The following is a 19,434-nucleotide window of genomic DNA, read 5'->3' on the forward strand; positions in this document are numbered from 1 at the left end:
ATGCCCATCTCTGAAAGAGCCAAGTTCGATAACCAGCCAAATCGCCACAGGCACTTGGATTATGGCTCTTGAATTACTCGAAAAACTGCGAATTTAGCCTTGTCCGCTCACTAAGTCAAACAGTTTTCATCCGATCTTCACCAAACTTGCTGACAATGTTTGTGGGCATAATATCTCGGCCAAGTTCTATATCCACCAGAATTGCCCCGGGCACTCTTGGATTATGGCCCTTGAATTACTCGAAATACGGCGAAATTAGCCTTGTCCGCTGTCTGAGTCTAACAGTTTTCATCTGATCTTCACCAAACTTGCTGACAATGTTTGTGGGCATAATATCTCGACCAAGTTTGATAAACACCCATATCGCCCCAGGCACTCTTGGATTATGGCCCTTGAATTAGGCCAAGTTCGATGACAGGCGTATCTTGTGGCACTCTTGTTTTTAAATGCCTTCATTAAATACGTACCAAAACATCATTTAATTTGAACCAAATAGATCAGGTCTAGAGATACATCATTTTCATTTTCCTTTGTTGTAATTCAAACAATATTTATATACTTACTTTAGCTTAGCACTTATGGGTTTTTATGCCTCCGGCATCTACTGAAGCGGGAGGCATATAGTGATTGCCCTGTCCGACCGTTCGTTCGTCCGTCCGTACGAGGTTAACCAAATGGGACCGTTTCGTCTAGCATCAATACCCCTTACTAGAATGACTTGATACTAATGCAGATGTAACCTGTGACCATTCCTCATCTTCAGACATCACCTGACCTCAGTTTGACCTTGACCTTGACCTCATTTTGGACTTAGGTTGCTTTATATGGGCCATCTCTTGGTTAACCAAATGGGGCCGTTTCATCTAGCATCAATACCCCTTACTAGAATGACTTGATACTAAGCAGATGTAACCTGTGACCATTCCTCATCTTCAGACATCACCTGACCTCAGTTTGACCTTGAACTTGACCTCGTTTTAGACTTAGGTTGCTTTGTATCGACAAGGATGCCACCGTGGGCATCAAGCGTTTATTGAACGCAGCTTCTTGTTTTCACCTTATTTTTATTACAGAGCTCGAATTTCTGGATTCTAGTCAGAGCCATTAAAGAGTTTGTTGACAGTGAAGGGAAAGGTAGGTCAAATGTTGTTATGTTACATGTCAGAACAGTCATACCTGCCACAATTTCTGAGCATAATGTTTACCTGCTCATTTTTGCAGTGACAGAATAACCCATCTCTGTTCAAAACAGGGGCTGAGAGGTTAATGTCGCCAACTTTGATAAACTTGCCCTTCACCATTGCGAGTTCGAGATTGGGTCATCTTATGAGTAGGCCTTCCAGCTCAGCTAGCTGACATGGTTGGTGGTTCAACCCAGATGCTGCCATGTGCCGGAAATCTAATGCCCAGCCCAGTTGGGGTGCCTGGAGTGTCGCCCACCTATAAAATCTGGAAATTTGCTTTATGACCTGATTTGTGGAAGTTTAAACCAAAATAAAGTGCAAGGAGTTGGAGGATATTGTCTATTCAGTATGGAACAAATCTATGAGGTCCTATTATAATGGTGTGAAACAGTCACGAAAGGTATTCAGATTTCCTTTTATTAATTTTGTAAAGTTTTGACATTTAGTACTGTATCATGGCATAAATATAAATTGTAGGTGCTCTTCCATTGCGAGGGACCATTCCAGACATGACAGCTGATTCAGAGAGATATATACAACTACAAAATGTTTATCATGAACAAGCAGAACTTGATGTTTCTACGGTAACCCAGAGAGTTCATGACCTTCTACAAAATATTGGAAGGGTGAGTAAATGTGTTGGTGCTTTCATGTTTATGTTACTTATTCGCAATTAAAACTCAGATGTGACACCTCTGATTACAGAAAAAACTTTTATAAATGCCGCTGTTACTATGGCAACCATATCACTTTCTCAAGACGCTTTTCACAGTGGTTTCTCACTTTGGTTAACGTCACATGATCACATTCTGTATATTTTATAGTTGCAGGAAAACCTACTTTAGCAACATCTAAAAAAGTCAAACTTTGATTTGAAATTTGATAATTTATTAACAATTTATACCACTTGAGGTCTGTGGTTTAGAATAATGGACATTACAGATAAAACTGAAGAAAGAATGTAATTTCTCTTGAGTTTATGACAAACCTTCAAATCTGTTTTATTTAAATTAAAAAGTTTTTCAAGAAAATTGCTTTCTAATAATATTTTAGCACGCTGCTAAACTTGGTAAGCTGATCTTATATCTAACTGAGAACTGATAAATATATAAACAAAGTTGCATACCACATGTTTGCTGTAAGTTTTTAGCTCACCTGAGCCAAAGGCTCATGGTTAGCTTTTGTGACCACTCAATGTGCGTTGTCTGTCATCTGTCCGTCAACATTTTCTTAAAAAATCTTCTTCTTGAAAACCACTGGGCAGATTTACACCAAACTTTACAGGAATGATCCTTGGTTGGCCCCCTTTCAAAGCTATTCAAGAAATTGAATTCCACACAGAACTCTGGTTGCCATGGCAATCAAAAGGAAAAACTTTAAAAATCTTGTCCAAAACCACAAGGCGTAGAGCCTTGATATTTTGCATGTGACATCATCTAATGATCCTCTATGAAAATTCTTCAAATTATGCCCCTGGGCTGAAAGGAAGCCCCACCCTGGGGGTCCCAAGTTTTACATAGAATTATATAGGAAAAAACTTTAAAAATCTACTTGTCAAAAACTGCAAGGCATAGAGCCTTAATATTTGGCATGTGACATCATCAAATGGTCCTCTATGAAGTGTTCAAATTATGCCCCTGGGGTGGAAAGAGGCCCCACCCCGGGGGTCCCAAGTTTTACATAGACTTGTATAGGAAAAAACTTTAAAAATCTTCTTGTCTGAAACCACAAGACCTAAGCCTTTGATATTTGGTATGTAGCATTGCCTTGTGGTCCTCTACCAAGATTGTTCAAATTGTTACCCTGGGGTTAAAAGAGGCCCTGCCCCGGGGGTCCCAAGTTTTACATAGACATATAGGGGAAAAAAAATCTTCTTCTCTGAAAGTTCAAGGCCTAGGCCTTTGATATTTGGTATGTAGCATTGCCTAGTGGATCTCTAACAAGATTGTTCAAATCATGCCCCTGGGGTGAAAAGAGGCCCCGCCCGGGGGTCGCTTGTTATATGAGTTATGTAGGAAAAAATACTTCTAAAATTATCAGATCTTATTTCCTAGACTGTTAAATTATAATTACCTGATGACCCCAAGTGATAAGGGTCATCTAACTATGACCTTGACCTACTGACTTACTTTCTTGTTTTTTTAAGATACAGCCTTGAAATTTGGGTGACATGCACAGTTTTGCACATCGATCTTAAAACTGACTTTCAGTGACCATAAATATGACCTACTGACCTACTTTCTTAATATTTTAGCATCAATTTGGCTTTTGAAACATGTAGCTCATATTACTCAGGTGAGCGATCCAGGGTCATCATGACCCTCTTGTTAATTACTTCTGTAACAGAACAGTATGCTGAATTTCATTTTTTGTCTTATTTGTGGATTTATGAACAAAATGAACATGTTTGAATTGTTGATTATCTCTGTATGATATTTTACACTTTCTGTCTAATGGTTTTTGGTCTGATTTAAGCTTTATTGTTCCATTTAAGTCATTAGCAAAAAGCTGTTAACATTAAGCTTTTTGTTACTAAGTGTTGTACCATTTTCTTATCTTTATTTAATAATACCATTTGTCAACTCAACAGAGTGAAAAGCTTGGATGAGCTACTAGTATTGGTGGGTATTCCATCCTTAAACAGCTTCCTCTCCTAAACTCTCTAACTGATCACCAAAGAACAGCGCTTGGTGTTAAGGGCTGCCCGATTGCCCGAGACAGTGTAAAAAGTCGTAGTTGATTTACCATGGGAAATCCTGTTATGTCCTTTTATTAAACTGCCCATTCTTTCAAAGGATTATTTTATTTCACAAATGTTATCATCCTATTCACAGAGTTTGATGAAACATCTCTGCATAAACATCTTGCAGATTTGATAAGTGGTTACGATTCTCTGCTTATAGCGGTCATAGAAGAATTACTTTGCTGATTAGTCACTTGATGGATATAAAAAAAACTGTTGTAGCATATTTATTATACATGCTAAAGGGCTGCTGTGGTTGCCTGGTAGAACCTCCTGCACATTTCATCATTCTATTTAGAAATGTATACAAAAATTTAAGAGCTAATCAATGGTATTTCTCAACAGTTCTTCAGGATAGACATATGTCAATGAAAATCTTCTGTAAAAAGCTGGTCAGCTGACATTTAAAGGGACTGGACTTCAGATTTGGGCTAAAAATGACCTTTCTTTAAAATTGAAGTTTGGTCATATTATGAACATTAGAACATGAGTTTTTGTTTCTAAATTATCTTAAAAAATTCGAAATCAAGAAAAACAAAATGGTTTGATTTGGGAATCAAACTCAGGCCGTCTCTGCAATAAAAACTTTCCTACCTTCTTGACTGATATTTAGCAGTTGTTAAATATAAAGCTTTATGATAAAGGCAGTTTACCTCCACCCTGTCTGTCCAGCTGTAGGTGGTGAGCGACTAAGGGCCAGCCTGACGCTCTTGTTTTAATTCCCCTACCATGTTTCATCGCAGGCGACTTACAGTTTGCACCCAGTCTGTCTGACTGTCAGTCTGTAAGTTGCACAAAGTGGGATCCTGCTATAACTTGAAAAGTACAAGGTCTTTTTCATGAAACTTGTTACATGAACAGATGACAGTGTGCAGAATATACACATCATTTTATTTTATAAATAAGCAGTTGCTATGGTAAATCAAAAACATAACAAAAAAAGTGCTGAATTTGATCTTGTAGTAACTTAAAGAATACAAGATATCTTTAGTGAGACTTGATATACATGGATAGATAGCTATAAGTAGAATATGCACTACTTTATATTTCATTGCTTTAGCATCAAATATGGTTACTGTGACACAAAATAGATAAAAATATGACAAAAAGTGCAAGATTTTTTTCCTGAAATCTGACTACCCAGATAGGTTATTTCGAGAATATGGAAGTTCTTCATTTAAATTTCAGTATAAAACAATGGCTCCTTTAGCAGTAAATATGATAAATGCTTCTGCCAGTAGGGTACTTTTATTGCTGGGCAACAGTTAAGTTACATTTGATTGAACAGTAAACTTTATAAAGGATACTCATTCTTTAGGAAATACTGTTGTTTAATTGTTGTTGAAATATTATCATGGTCATAGGTAATGATAACAAAAAGGAGAAGTTACCAGCTATCATAAGGACTAAATTTCAATGTAGTGATGTATTAATAGGTTTACATGTATATGAAAAAAAGGTCTGAAGCTTGTTTTGCTTGAGTAAGTTCAGAAAAAAAAGGAAAGAAACAGTAAAAATCACCATTTTCCATACTTTGGACTTCATCATAGCAAGACAAGAGTTTCTAATGTTAATAGATCATATTGTAAGATTGATAAGGAGTTACTGAAAGACACAAAATGTTAGGGTGTTTGTTAGTTTTGAATTTCTGTATTTCTAGGATGAGCCGTTAGACCCACTGTCTGAGTCATGGAAAAGTCTATTGGCACGTAGAAAAGTTCTGTATTTAGTTCATTTCTTAACCTTTATCTTATACTGAACAAGGAAATGTTCAAAGTCACAAAAATATTTTCGTCAAGAGTGAATAATTGATTAGTTTCTTTTTGGTAATTCGGAAAATTGAGTTTGACATTACTTTGAAAAAGAAGTTGGTTGTATTTTAGCTTAAGCTTGGGTATGAGTTTCTTTTTATAGAATAGTGCTTGGTTTTTAGTGCCATTTATGTTAATTTGCTATTTACATGTAGTAAATTATGTTGAAATTTCCTTAAGTCACTTAAATGTGACTTTCCTGTGGGGTAAAGTCAGGTTATGTTGGGGCCATGGATCGAACTTTTGCAGGAAAGTTTGCTCCATGTTAAGCAGTTTCTATTGTCATAAGATACAAAATGTAAAGAACTATTATTTGACCATCAATTTCTGTATAAATGCTAAATTAAATAAGTTTAATGTAAAATAGTTAAGGTTGCTGTGTTGGACCTAGAAGCCGCTTGCGACTGTGTGTTTGAAACCTCTGACTAGGTTGTAGAATTCTGCATGGAGAGAAAACTTCCTAGCTGGATTGCAGATTGTTAGTGACTGTCCTATTTGGCCACTAAGATTGCATGGAGAGGTACTTAGGGTGGCAGGGATGGTTAATCTGCCAATGTCTGAAAGAATGTCTTGAGAGGAGCTAAGTGGTGAACTTCCTCCAGTGTCAGAAATAATATCTGGAGAAGTAATCCAGGAATCTTTCTCCAGATGGCTGCCAGTGCCTAAAATAATGCATGGAGAGGTACCCCAGGGATCTTTCTCCAGACAGTCCCTGGTGCCTGAGATAATGCATGGGAGTACCCTGGAGATCTTCCTCAAAATGGCCTCCATTGTCGGAGAGGTACTCTTTCTTAAGCTCTTTCTCAAGCTGCCATTGTCTTAATTAATGTCTGGAGAGGTACTCATGGAATCTTCCTCCAGATGGTTGCCATTGTCTGAAAAGGTGCTCAGGGGATCGACCTTCAGGTGGCTGCCATTGTTGGAATAATGTCTGAAGAGGAATTTGGGTGGGTGTAGAGGGGATCTTCCTCTGGATGGCTGACATTGTCAGAAATGATGTCTGGAGAGGAACTGGGTGTATCTTCCTCCAGATGGCTGCCTTTGTCTGAAATGATGTCTGGAGAGAAGCTGAATGGGAATCTTCCTCTAGATGGCTGCCTTTGTCTGAAATAATTTCTGGAGATGAACTGCGGGGAACTTCCCCCAGATGGCTGCAAGTGCCTAAAATGATGCACGGAGACGTACTTCAGGAATCTTTCTCTAGACAGTCGCCGGTGCCTGAAATAATACATTAGATAACTCAGGAGATCTTCCTCAAGATGGCCTCCATTGCCAAAGAGGTACTCAGGGGATCTTTCCTAAGCTCTTCCTTAAGCTGCCATTGTCTTAATTAATGTCTGCAGAGGTACTCATGAAATCTTCCTCCTGATGGCTGACATTGTCTGAAATTATGTCTGAAGAGGTACTCAGAGGATCGGCCTTCAGGTGGCTGCCATTGTTGAAGTAAAGTCTGGAGAGGAAGTGGGGGGAATCTTCTTCCAGATGGCTGGCTTTGTCTGAAATAATGTCTGGAGAGGAACTGGACATACCTTTCTCAAGATGGCTGCCTTTGTCTGAAATAATGTCTGGACAGGAACTGGGGGATCTTCCTCCAGATGGCTGCCTTTGTCTGAAATAATGTCTGGAGAGGAACTGGGGGGGATCTTCCTCCATATGGCTGCCTTTGTTTGAAATAATGTCTTCAGAGGAACTGGGGGGGATCTTCCTCCATATGGCTGCCTTTGTTTGAAATAATGTCTTCAGAGGAACTGGGGGGATCTTCCTCCAGATGGCTGCCTTTGTCTGAAATAATGTCTGGAGAGGAACTGGGGGGGATCTTCCTCCATATGGCTGCCTTTGTTTGAAATAATGTCTTCAGAGGAACTGGGGGGATCTTCCTCCAGATGGCTGCCTTTGTCTGAAATAATGTCTTCAGAGGAACTGGGGGGGATCTTCCTCCAGATGGCTGCCTTTGTCTGAAATAATTTCTGGAGAGGAACTGGGGGGATCTTCCCGCAGATGGCTGACATTGTCTGAAATGATGTCTTCAGAGGAACTGGGAGTGTGGGATCTTCCTCCAGATGGCTGCCTTTTTCTGAAATAATGTCTGGAGAGGAACTGGGGGGATCTTCCTCCAGATGGCTGCCTTTGTCTGAAATAATGTCTGGAGAGGAACTGGGGGGATCTTCCTCCAGATGGCTGCCTTTGTCTGAAATAATTTCTGGAGAGGAACTGGGGGATCTTCCTGCAGATGGCTGACACTGTCTGAAATGATGTCTTCAGAGGAACTGGGAGTGGGGGATCTTCCTCCAGATGGCTGCCTTTGTCTGAAATAATGTCTTCAGAGGAACTGGGGGGATCTTTCTACAGATGGTTGGCTTTGTCTAAAATAATGTCTTCAGAGGAACTGAGCGTATCTTCCTCCAGATGGCTGCCTTTGTCTGTGATATTGTCTGGAGGGGCTGGGGGGATCTTGATAGGGTAGGATGGGTTTGGGTGTGGGGAGGGAATCTTCCTCTAGATTGCTGCCTTTGTCTAGAATAATGTAGGAAGAGGAACTATGGGGATCTTCCTCCAAACTACTACCAATGCCTGAAATAATGTCTGGAAGAATACTTGGGGAAAGGGGGAAGAGGGTCTGGGGATCTTTTTCCAGATTGCTGCTGCACCTGAAATAATGTTTGGAGATTTTTACCAGCCATTAAAGCTGGAAATTAACCATATAAACAAAACTGTGTTAGAAGTGTGGCTTTAAAACTCAACAATTAAACAAAAATTAACAGAAATAGCAAATCTTTGTCACAGATCTGTGATATAATTAGTAATACAGACTGTGACGTTTCCCTGTTCAGTATAGATTTATATATAGTTTGGACAAACTGTTGTATTTATGCAGATAAGGAGCAGCATTTTTTATGTTTCAATTTGTTGGTTTTATTATTTGTTTTAATGCCATCAGTACAAGGCTCTTGTTAGAAGCTGTTGCTTTATATCACATATGTTTCAGAAAAGATGTGTTATTAGCCAAGAAAATCAGACCATATTCCATTAGACAAAGTACCTTTAATACTCAGCAGAACTTATTTGCATAAATATCGAAGCATGCTCGTTTTTGGACCAAATCAGTGATCTTGTACTATTTATTTAGGGGAAGTATATTGTTTTGCTCTTGTCGTTCGGTAGGTGCATCTGACCATAGGTAGACTGCTATCAGTAGATGACTCTTTTTGTTTCAAGGGTCAGGGTCACTGTCACCATTAAACTTTATACTTTGATTGCCTGTTGTCAGGAGATGACCCTTTTTAGATCAACTTTTCGAAAAAAAAGTAGAGCTATTGCACACGTCACCGTCGCCATTGGTTAAAGTTTTTGATAAAGTAAAATATCTCTGTTACTATCAAAGCTATTGACTTGAAACTTAAAATAGTTATTTACTATCGAAGTCTTCACCAGGAAAAACAATCCCCATAACTCTGATTTGAATTTTGACAGAGTTATGCCCCTTTTTATCTAAGAATTTTTTGGTTAAAGGTTTTGATATAGTCAAATATCTCTGTTACTATCAAAGCTTTTGACTTGAAACTTTAAAATAGTTATATTTACTATCGAAGTCTACACTAGGAAAACACAATCCCCATAACTCTAATTTGAATTTTGACAGAGTTATGCCCCTTTTTAACTTAAAATTATTTGGTTAAAATTTTTGATATAGTCAAATATCTCTGTTACTATTACTATCAAAGTCAACACCAGGAGAATATAAGAATTTCTCACTGGTTGTAGGTGCAGATGGGAATTTCCAGCCTCGAGGGTACCTGTTTAGGTGGTTACGAGGCTCTGCCATCCATCTGCACCTATTACCAGTGCATACCATATTGAAGGAATAATAATAAAAATAAAAGCAATCAAAAGGTTTTCTTTTAAGAACTATTTCTTATGGCAGCGTATTTAAACAAAGTGCGGGAAACCAACGTCCATAAACAGGAAATACATCCTAACGTTTCAAAGACAAATAACAATGTTTAGTTCCAGTTTTGTTTTATCAGTTGCAGCGTAACTTTATGAATTTTTGATAAAATAACGTTTTTTGAATCGAGAAATATACTATCAGGAACAAAGAGGAACTGTCAAGGTATTAGATTTTTATTCCGTTTTATGAAATAAAATATAATTACTACATAAATCTTCTACATATATGTAGTTTGTAATACGTCATTTACAGCAGGAGAGTCATTTTTTCAGCACCGGTAAATATACTGGAAATCCCCGTCCGGTATGCAAGAAACAATCACCATAACTCTGATTTGAATTTTGACAGAATTATGCACCTTTTTAACTTAGAATTTTTTGGTTAAAGTTTTTACTGGCAAAGCTCTAATTCAGAGTCAAGCACTAAGAAAAGTTGAGCATGCTGTCTTATGGACAGCTCTTGTTATTTTGGCCATCTGTAAGTCAAAGGTCAAGGTCATGGCAAACTCAGACTAGAAAACAGTTGCTGATCGATAATTAGAGAGAATGCTTAGGCTTACAGCCATCAAATTTCATAATTGCGTGTGATCGTAGCCGTTTTTATTTTTAGGGTTAGTAGATGCTTTCCTTGTGGCAGTTTTTGTTAATTGGTCAAAGGTAAAGGTCCTACTGACCTTTAGACTGAAACACTTTATGATCAATAATCAGAGAGTGCTTTGGCTTTCAATAATACTAGGGTGATTGCCTGTTGTAAGTAATGACTTGCAGATCAGTAGGTCAACAGATTAAGGTCATGGAGGCTTTCAGTGGTTTCCTGCAAATAACTTTGAGTAAATTAGAATACTGTAATGTGTCATTGGTCATTTAAGCCATTATGATGTGTTGGGGGGTGCAGGCGGTAGGGAATAGGAGGGCATATGTGTTTTAAAAATGACTTTTGTTGTTAATATAATAGTACTTTATCAGTAAATGTTGTTTAACATAATAATTACGAAAAGCATAATGAAAATACAGCTCAGTGATGAAATAAAAAAATGAGTTTCGAATACAAGATTTCTGATTATTATTTGTATATTGTTTATTTGTTTGGCTTGTATTCCATGATACCTACTCGCATACTCCTGCTAATCAAACCTATCCATTACATCGGCTGTGTTTAAAGTAATCAGACTTTTCAGCTCACCTGTGTACAGTGTTCAAGGTAAGCAATTGGATCACCCTTCGTCTGTTCCTTTCTTCAGACTAATGGCAGCAGGATTTCAGTCAAGTTTAATAATATCAAGAAAAATTGTAAAATACCACTAGGGTCCCTTGAATAAGTCAAATTGCCATATATCTGTTCTTTGTAACACTTTATCAGTCAAATTTAGTAGGAAATCTCCATGAAACTGACATAGAATATATGTAGCCACAGGATATTAGTCAGATATACTATAACAAATAGCACCTTAAAGAAAAACCTTCGTTTTTCTTTATATCTTCTACAAATTGAAGAATAAGGCATGCAAGAAAAAGGATCAATCACTGGCAGCGGGTAAAGATGGGAATATCTGGCACTCAGGTAACTGTTTAGGCGGTCACTCAACAGGAGCCTCTTTACCGCCTAAGCAGTTACCCTCAGGCCGGATATTCCCATCTTTACCCGCAACCAGTGAAAGATTCTTATAAGTAACACCAGAGTTTTTTGCTTGATTAATGAAAAAATACACAGTTGACACATTAGGAGCCGCATTTCTTTAGCAAACTTACAACTAACACAATATAAACACAAGCTTGATACTGAGCTTTTTCATTTATTATACAAAAGAATTAGGTCACTAGGGAGAAATGTTTTTTCACCAGACTTACCCTGTATCAATCATAGTCAGGTGAGCGACTCAGGGCCTTTATGGTCTCCAATTTGAGTTAACAAAACTTATATTCATTTTATGGCTTATCCCAGGTATTTCAAGCTTTTGTATTTTATTAATGAGTTGCAAAGAATCAAAGAATTAGTCACAAATTTAGGTATAAAATGCAGTTGCTATATATCCCACCACACAGTGGTGTGGGAGACATATTGATTTACTCTTGTCAGACTCTGTGTGTGTGTCTGTCACAAATCTTGTCCGCACTCTAAGTCGAACATTTCTCATCCAATCTTCACCAAACTTGAACAAAATGTGTTTGCCAATAAGTCCTCAGCCAAGTTCGATAACTAGCCAAATGGCCCAGGCACTTCGGAATTATGGCCCTTGAAACTTGTTTTTGATAATCAAAGCACTGAAAGTCTGATAAGGCAGTTGTGGTCTTGGTGCATGGTTGACTCATATACTACTATTCAGATGATAAGGCAGTTGTGGGAGACATGCGCTTTTCTCAAAAGCAGCTCTAGTTTCCAGATATTTAGCTACTGTTTTGATCTACCTTTTCTGTAACAAGGTTTTCCTTACTTTCTGATTGAAAAAGACAATACCATTGATATAATACACCATTCTAAATTACTGTGAGAGTGGTAATAGGAACTTCTTAAATTCATGAAATATCTTTGTTAGTTTTGAAGTTATTGTCAAAGAGCTTTTTGATGGGGTATTTTCTTTGTAAATTTCAACTATTTTTGACACCAAAAAATTTTGAATACCAAATTTTAAATTCATTTGTTTATGGATTGTTTTAAAACTTTAAAGACCCGCCACAAAATAATTGTATTCTTTTGTATTTCTATGATGGTAATTATACAGGATTTGCATGAAAAAAGTGAGAAGTACAAGCCACTACTAACAAATTTACTTTGACATATATAAGGCCGAGACAATGTGTTTAATGTCTAAAAATGTAGCATAAAGAACATTATTTTATATATTAAGCTAAGTTTAGATCAAACTTTGTTTCTACAGGGTAAGATAGTTATTTATCTACGTTTTTAAACCTACACTGAAAAGCGATTGACTGAATAAGTTTGTAGATGAAGTTATGAAAACATATTAATTCAGGGCGGGCCTAAATTGTCCACCTGTCATCATGTAATATATCTGTATTATACTAGTATTCACGAAGTTCTTGTGGGAGAAAAAAGTAGGTCACTAGGTTGTGGTAGGTCTCTAAGGATATTTTAGTTTGCTTTTTCAGGGAAAGATGCTTTTTTTTTGTTATAAAACTAACATTATTAAAGATACTGTAAAACTTCAAATTCAACCCCAAGAGACTTTTATAATGATATATTTGTGGCCAAGTGGTTAAGGTTGTTGACTTCGAATCAATTGACCCTCACCAGTGTAGGTTCGAGCCTCACTTGGGGCGTTGAATTCTTCAGGAGGAAGCCATCCAGCTGGCTTAGGGAAAGTCTGTGGATCATCATTTATATATAATTAAGTAAATATCAAAGGTGGGTGTTGCTGGGAAGCGGGTGGGGGGAATGGGATTGTGTCAGCCTTTGTCAAATTTAGCAGGGGGTCTTAGAATGTGTTAGGGGTGTTCACCAGATGGCATTATCTGTTACCTCATCAAAAATCTTAAGTTTTTGAATTTTTAAAAACCATAAATAGAAATTAATTGTATACTTTACTTCAAGTACTCTTTATTAAACTTTTCATTTTAGTGACATTATCATGTAAGTTTATTGCAACAGTTTGTAAGTTCTATCATATCATGTTATGAAATGTCCATAAAAACAAGTTTTAAATTAATGGATCATATCAGTTTCCCATTTTTCTGTAACCCTTACCCTGCTAAATTTCTATAATGAACTTGTCCATCTTTCAATTTGGACAGTACCATTGACTGTTAAAAGGGGTGAATACCAAAATAATACTGACTGAATGGCAAACAGTGCAGATCATGATCAGACTTGACAGATGTGCAGGCTGATCATGATCTACACTGGTCACAAAGGCAAAATTGATCATGTCCAGCATGATAAGAGTTAACCTAAATTTGTCCAAATGAAAAATCAATATGGCTAAAGAATAGGTTATTGCCTGTTAATCACGAATCCCTTATTATCGGTTATAATAGGCATTAGTCAAAGCAAGGCAGTTGCAGATCTGCAAAGGATTACATCATTATTTTTTTCTTTGTCCTGCACTTGTAATTTATTATGATTCAGAAAAACGTATAGACCAAATTGATTGAAATGAGATGTAACTTTTAATGTATTCTACATTCTGCAGTCATGTCTTTTTGCCATACGTAGAGTGCATATGCACGAAATTTTACTTCTGTTACTAAAGAACAGGCCGAGTAAATTCCTGTATAATTGAACTTTTAGATCTTGTGCCAGTTTTACTTTCTATAAAATATGATTAAGATTCATATATAATTTATAGGATATTCTGAACATCTGTATTGTTTTTATTGTCAAGTGTTTTTTGGGTTTTTTTAAATGAGAGAGAAAAGGAGGTTACTTTTAATTGAGACCTGTTTGAGCAGTGGTAGGAATAGAGATTACAGTTTTGCAATGAATTTTTCTCTCTTTTATTTCAGGCTGGTGGAATATCAGAGCATGAAATCAAAACATTTTGTAAGTATGCAGACTTCTCAAGGTAGTTCTGCATGTTTGATAGACCAGAAGTAATGGTGTAACTGGATAATGTAGAAGAATAAAGCCTGACTTTAGTACATGAAAATTAAAATTATTTAAGAATTTTAAAATAGCAGCCTGTGAGTAAATTTATTAAAACAGCATTGTTTTTATCTTTCTAAAGATTAAATATGATATTAAAACGTTTTACATTGTAAATAATTCCAAATAATGTCTTATGTGCCAAGCTCTTTAATCCTGGCCAAACATCTCAAAAACAAGCACATAGACCTATACATTTTATATTAACATATTATAGACAACATATTTATTTACAAGTGCGAGAAGTTTCCTGAAAATCCAGATTATAGAAAAAAAATTATTCGCGAAAATGTTATCAAAATTGTGATTTTTCCCAAAGATGCCTTTTATGAAAACTTGTGTGAGGTCCAAATTTTTCAAATCAGTTTAGTGAAAATTAAGCACACAACCCTATCTTTTTTATTTTGACAGATTTACTAAGTATATTCTAAAGTTTTGAAAAATTAGGGTTTTATTATGCCCCCGAAGGGAGGCATATAGTTTTTGAACCGTCTGTCGGTCTGTCAGTCTGTCGGTCTGTCAGTCTGTCCGCAATTTTCGTGTCCGGTCCATATCTTTGTCATCGATGGATGGATTTTCAAATAACTTGGCATGAATGTGTACCACAGTAAGACGACGTGTCGCGCGCAAGACCCAGGTCCGTAGCTCAAAGGTCAAGGTCACACTTAGACATTAAAGGATAGTGCATTGATGGGCGTGTCCGGTCCATATCTTTGTCATCGATGGATGGATTTTCAAATAACTTGGCATGAATGTGTACCACAGTAAGACGACGTGTCGCGCGCAAGACCCAGGTCCATAGCTCAAAGGTCAAGGTCACACTTAGACATTAAAGGATAGTGCATTGATGGGCGTGTCCGGTCCATATCTTTGTCATCGATGGATGGATTTTCAAATAACTTGGCATGAATATGTACCACAGTAAGACGACGTGTCACGCGCAAGACCCAGGTCCGTAGCTCAAAGGTCAAGGTCACACTTAGACGTTAAAGGTCATTTTTCATGATAGTGCATTGATGGGCGTGTCCGGTCCATATCTTTGTCATTCATGCATGGATTTTAAAATAACTACGCATGAATGTGTGACTCAGTAAGACGACGTGTCGCGCGCAAGACCCAGCTCCGTAGGTCAAAGGTCCTAAACTCTAACATCGGCCATAACTACTCATTCAAAGTGCCATCGGGGGCATATGTCATCCTATGGAGACAGCTCTTGTTAAATTTTTCATTGTAGAGAAAATTGTGTTCCAAATGTGCAAATCTATCTTAAGCAGATCTTTTATATCTAAAATGAATTACTGGAATGAATATTAGGACACAAGAACAAATTAGTGTGTGTCTATCCATCTATCTATATCGTGTTTGGCAAAGAGCCACTGGCTCAATTTCAAAATTATTTCAATGAAATTTCCCTTGGGTGACTCTCTGCCTTATGTTGATAGTTGAAAAACATGGACTCCAGGGAGTGGGGCAAGTCTAAATGGAAAACTTTAAAATTCTTTTCTGATGCTTCTGGCTTGATTACAAAACATTTCCCTCAAATATGCCTTGTGTGTCCTTCTACAAAGTTCCTGTTCCCCTGCATTAAAAACCTTGCCACCAGGTGGCAGATTTTTGCTTTTATTCCTTATATGGCATAGTGGAAACTTTGAGAAACTTGTCAGAAACTGATAGTTTGATTAATTTCACACATAATTATGCAAGTTGTGTGACCCTGTAACAGATTCCTTCAGATCATTCTACTTGTTTAAAGAACATGCCTGCCAGGGGACTAGACAAGTTTTCTTTATTTATGTATATTGTAAAGTTTGTGTCTACTTAGAGAAACTGCTACCCTGACTTCAAAATATTTAATGAAATGTTCTTTATACCTTCTACAAAGAGTGTTCTTATAATTTTAATATTTCAAAAACAGGCCTCCAGAGAACGAGATTACTTTTTCCTTTTTGTATATATAGTAGAAGCTTTCTAATAATCTATTCTGCAGAAGTTGTTGTCCAGATTTTGAAATAATGCCACTAAAATGTTCATTTTGTGTCTGTCTACCAAGGCTATTCAACCTGTGTCCACTTGTAGAAAAACATGACTGGCAATAGCCGCTAAAGCTAAAAATAGAAATGTCTTTAAAAGATATATTCTTCAAACTCGCTGTTTTGAGTTTGAAATAATTTCACAGAAATGTTTCTTGGGGGACCCTCTGCCAGAAAATGTTCAATTTGGTGTGATACATCAGAAAAACGTGGCTGCTGGAGTTATAAAAGAGGAGTATCTTCAAATGTCTTTGTTGAATCTTTAGTCTAACCGCAGAAATGTTTTAAAGAGATTTTATTATAATTTCTGGATTATTAAAAAATTTGACCACCAGAGTGAATAGTTGTTTTTTGCTGTGTGTCTGTGAAGTGGTTCCTGTATGTATATAATGATAACTTTTCTTTTTACAGACATACATATTTTCAGTGCTTGACTCTTTGCTAAAACCATTCAAGTCAACTGTGAAATTTAGGTGAACTATCTAGTGCCATTATGGCCCTCTTGTTATGAATTTCATACTTCCTTGTTATGTATCTTGTACGTCTATATGGATAGTCACAGCAGTTACATAGAAAGTAAAGCAATTCTGTGTTTGTATTACAGGTAAAAATGCTGCATTTATTCGAATGGTTAGATGTAGAAGTTTAGAACAAGAATACTGTGATCAATCAGAAAAGATCAAGGACATTGGTATGATATACCCTCATTTATGTTATATTTACTATCGTAATACATTCCTTTTCATAAGCCCATCTATAGTGACTGTAATTCAGTTGCCAGTTAATTGTGTTTACCTTTATCGGTGAATATTGTGCAAGGTCATGAATGCTGAATTGATATTGTTTAGCTAACGCCACTTTGTTTTCCAAAAATGCACTTTGATGTAGATTTTGCCCATGGGAATTTAGTATTATGGAGCAATACAGGATAGGATTTTGCCAACGGAAAGTAAGTATTATGGGGCAATATTAAGTGGATTTCGCCCATGGGAATTTAGTATTATAGGGCATTATTAGTCGATTTTGCCCATGGGAATTTAATATTATAGGGCAATACTAGAGTCAGTGTGGGAGACATATTGGTTTACTCCTGTCTGGCACAAAGCTTGTCCACACTCTGAGTCGAACATCTCTCATCCCATCTTCACCAAACTTGAACAAAGTATGTTTGCCAATAAGTCCTCGGCCAAGTTCGATAACTAGCCAAATCGGCCCAGGCACTTCGGAATTATGGCCCTTGAAACTTGTTTTTAATAATCAAGGCACTCGAAGTCTAATAAGGCAGTTGAGGCCTTGGTGCATGGTTGACTCATATACTACTATTTAGATGATGAGGCAGTTGTGGGAGACATGCGCTTTTCTCAAAAGCAGCTCTAGTTAGAGTGGATTTTGAATGTATTGTGCTCTTGGTATCTTGTATTGGATTTCAGTCAGCCAAACCAGAGTTATGGTCCTGTACTTAATGAAAAATACACAATTGCTTTAAAGTTTATGTTACAGTTTTCTAAAAATATTTCACCTACAGTCATGAAACCATGAACTGTCGCTGGAATGTGGAACAGCAGTGTCCTGTGGACACACTTTTAATTTTTTTTTTACTTGATTCGAATTTTTACCAGTTGCTTTTTTATGGTAATGGTTTTTAACTGTGATATGTAAAATACAGGTCAACATATTGATGATGAGGAGCCTGATGATGTGGTATTTTATATCTTACTCCGAGCAGTAGATAGATTCTATGAGCAATATAACACATACCCTGGATGGTACACAGATCAAGTCGAATCTGATGTTGTTAAACTTAAGGTAACAGACACTGCCTTTTATTTTTACAATTATGTTTTTACATAAAAAAGAATTGACATTGTGATTTAAAATCAAGCTGCTGTAGGTGATTGATTAAGGTCACTGACTTTAAATCACTTACCTATTACTGCTGTGGGTGCAGAAATTGTCTTTGGATATAGAATTCTTTAATGTGAGGAAGCCATCCAGTTGAGTTATGATACGTCTTTGCTTCTACCTAGGAACCTGCCTGTGATTGAAATATTATCCATAAGGACACCTGACCTGGGGTCTTCCTCCACCAGGAAGAGCTGAGAGGTCACCGAATGACCTTCAGTTGAGTTGATATGGTGAAAAGTTAAAAACAAAAACACAGTCATTACAATAATTTTAGGTAACTTATATCATGACATAAACTGTGAAATCCTTATTTTTTGTTAGGGGATAATTTTTGGAGGTTACATGGTTGAGTCAATCCACAAAATTTAATTCCAGCTAACAAGCAAAACTTCTATCTATTTTATATCTACATATTCAGATCCCCATGAAAGTACTGGTTTGGCCAAAACCATGAAATTTCAATCCCACAAAATTGACTTAGATTGATATTCTAGGATGCTGAATCTTGAAAGAAAATAGTTACATGTGGCTCTGAGATGACAAATTGTGTTCGAAAAGAATTTGAACCACTGCCTTACCAATTAGTGATTGTAGGAGGTGACTTGTAGTTCCAGAACACTGTGTTTAGCTGTATCTCTGTGAATTCAGCAGTTATAAAAGTTTATATTCCATATGTTTTATTTTATTTCAATGTAAATAAGATGTGAAACCAAAATTTTTTGTCATGTTTGATGCCTTATAACCTGTACTGTGTTGGTGTGCACAAAAGCCCAAATGAAAAAAGAAATACTCTGTTTTAATATATATGTGTCACCACTTCAAATATCATCTGCAGAGCGTATTCTGTCCATTCAAAACAGGTTTGAAATGCTTAATTTTGTTTTCAGTCCTGCCTTAGCAAGCTCCTTCATGACTGGGGACTATCATTCTCTATTAAAGATGACTTTGTGCATGAAATGTAAGTGCTTTTTCTGGTTGTTTTGTAAGTTTAAACTTCAGTATAAATATTTGTTAAAAGAAAAATCATTCAAACTTGTTAAATGTCATGATATTTTTAAGAAATTGGAAAGATATTTTCATTTTCTTTATTGTTTTATTTGAATTAATCATACATATTTGAAAATGCATATACAATGAACAAGGCTGGCTCAGAAATTGATGGCTTAACCCTTACCATGCTGGACACGATTGATTCTGCCTTTGTGACCAGTGT

At 36.7% G+C, this 19,434-nt stretch overlaps 1 protein-coding gene across 5 annotated transcripts in view; it reads left to right on the forward strand.

Annotated features, from left to right (window-relative positions):
• LOC123548327 (NEDD8-activating enzyme E1 regulatory subunit-like) overlaps positions 1-19,434 on the forward strand; it is a 79,603-nt gene that overhangs the window by 53,312 nt on the left and 6,857 nt on the right. For 2 of the 5 annotated variants that reach the window (XM_045335502.2, XM_045335505.2), the window contains 7 exons: positions 1,074-1,134; positions 1,662-1,810; positions 5,588-5,644; positions 14,148-14,184; positions 16,921-17,007; positions 17,983-18,122; positions 19,109-19,179. In XM_045335502.2, the coding sequence (XP_045191437.2) occupies positions 1,074-1,134; positions 1,662-1,810; positions 5,588-5,644; positions 14,148-14,184; positions 16,921-17,007; positions 17,983-18,122; positions 19,109-19,179 (602 nt within the window). The remainder of the gene's footprint in view (positions 1-1,073; positions 1,135-1,661; positions 1,811-5,587; positions 5,645-14,147; positions 14,185-16,920; positions 17,008-17,982; positions 18,123-19,108; positions 19,180-19,434) is intronic. The other 3 variants (XM_045335504.2, XM_045335506.2, XM_045335503.2) reach the window with 2 other exon arrangements.

Source organism: Mercenaria mercenaria, chromosome 6 (assembly GCF_021730395.1).
Source record: "Mercenaria mercenaria strain notata chromosome 6, MADL_Memer_1, whole genome shotgun sequence".
Classification (NCBI taxonomy): Eukaryota; Metazoa; Mollusca; class Bivalvia; order Venerida; family Veneridae; genus Mercenaria; species Mercenaria mercenaria.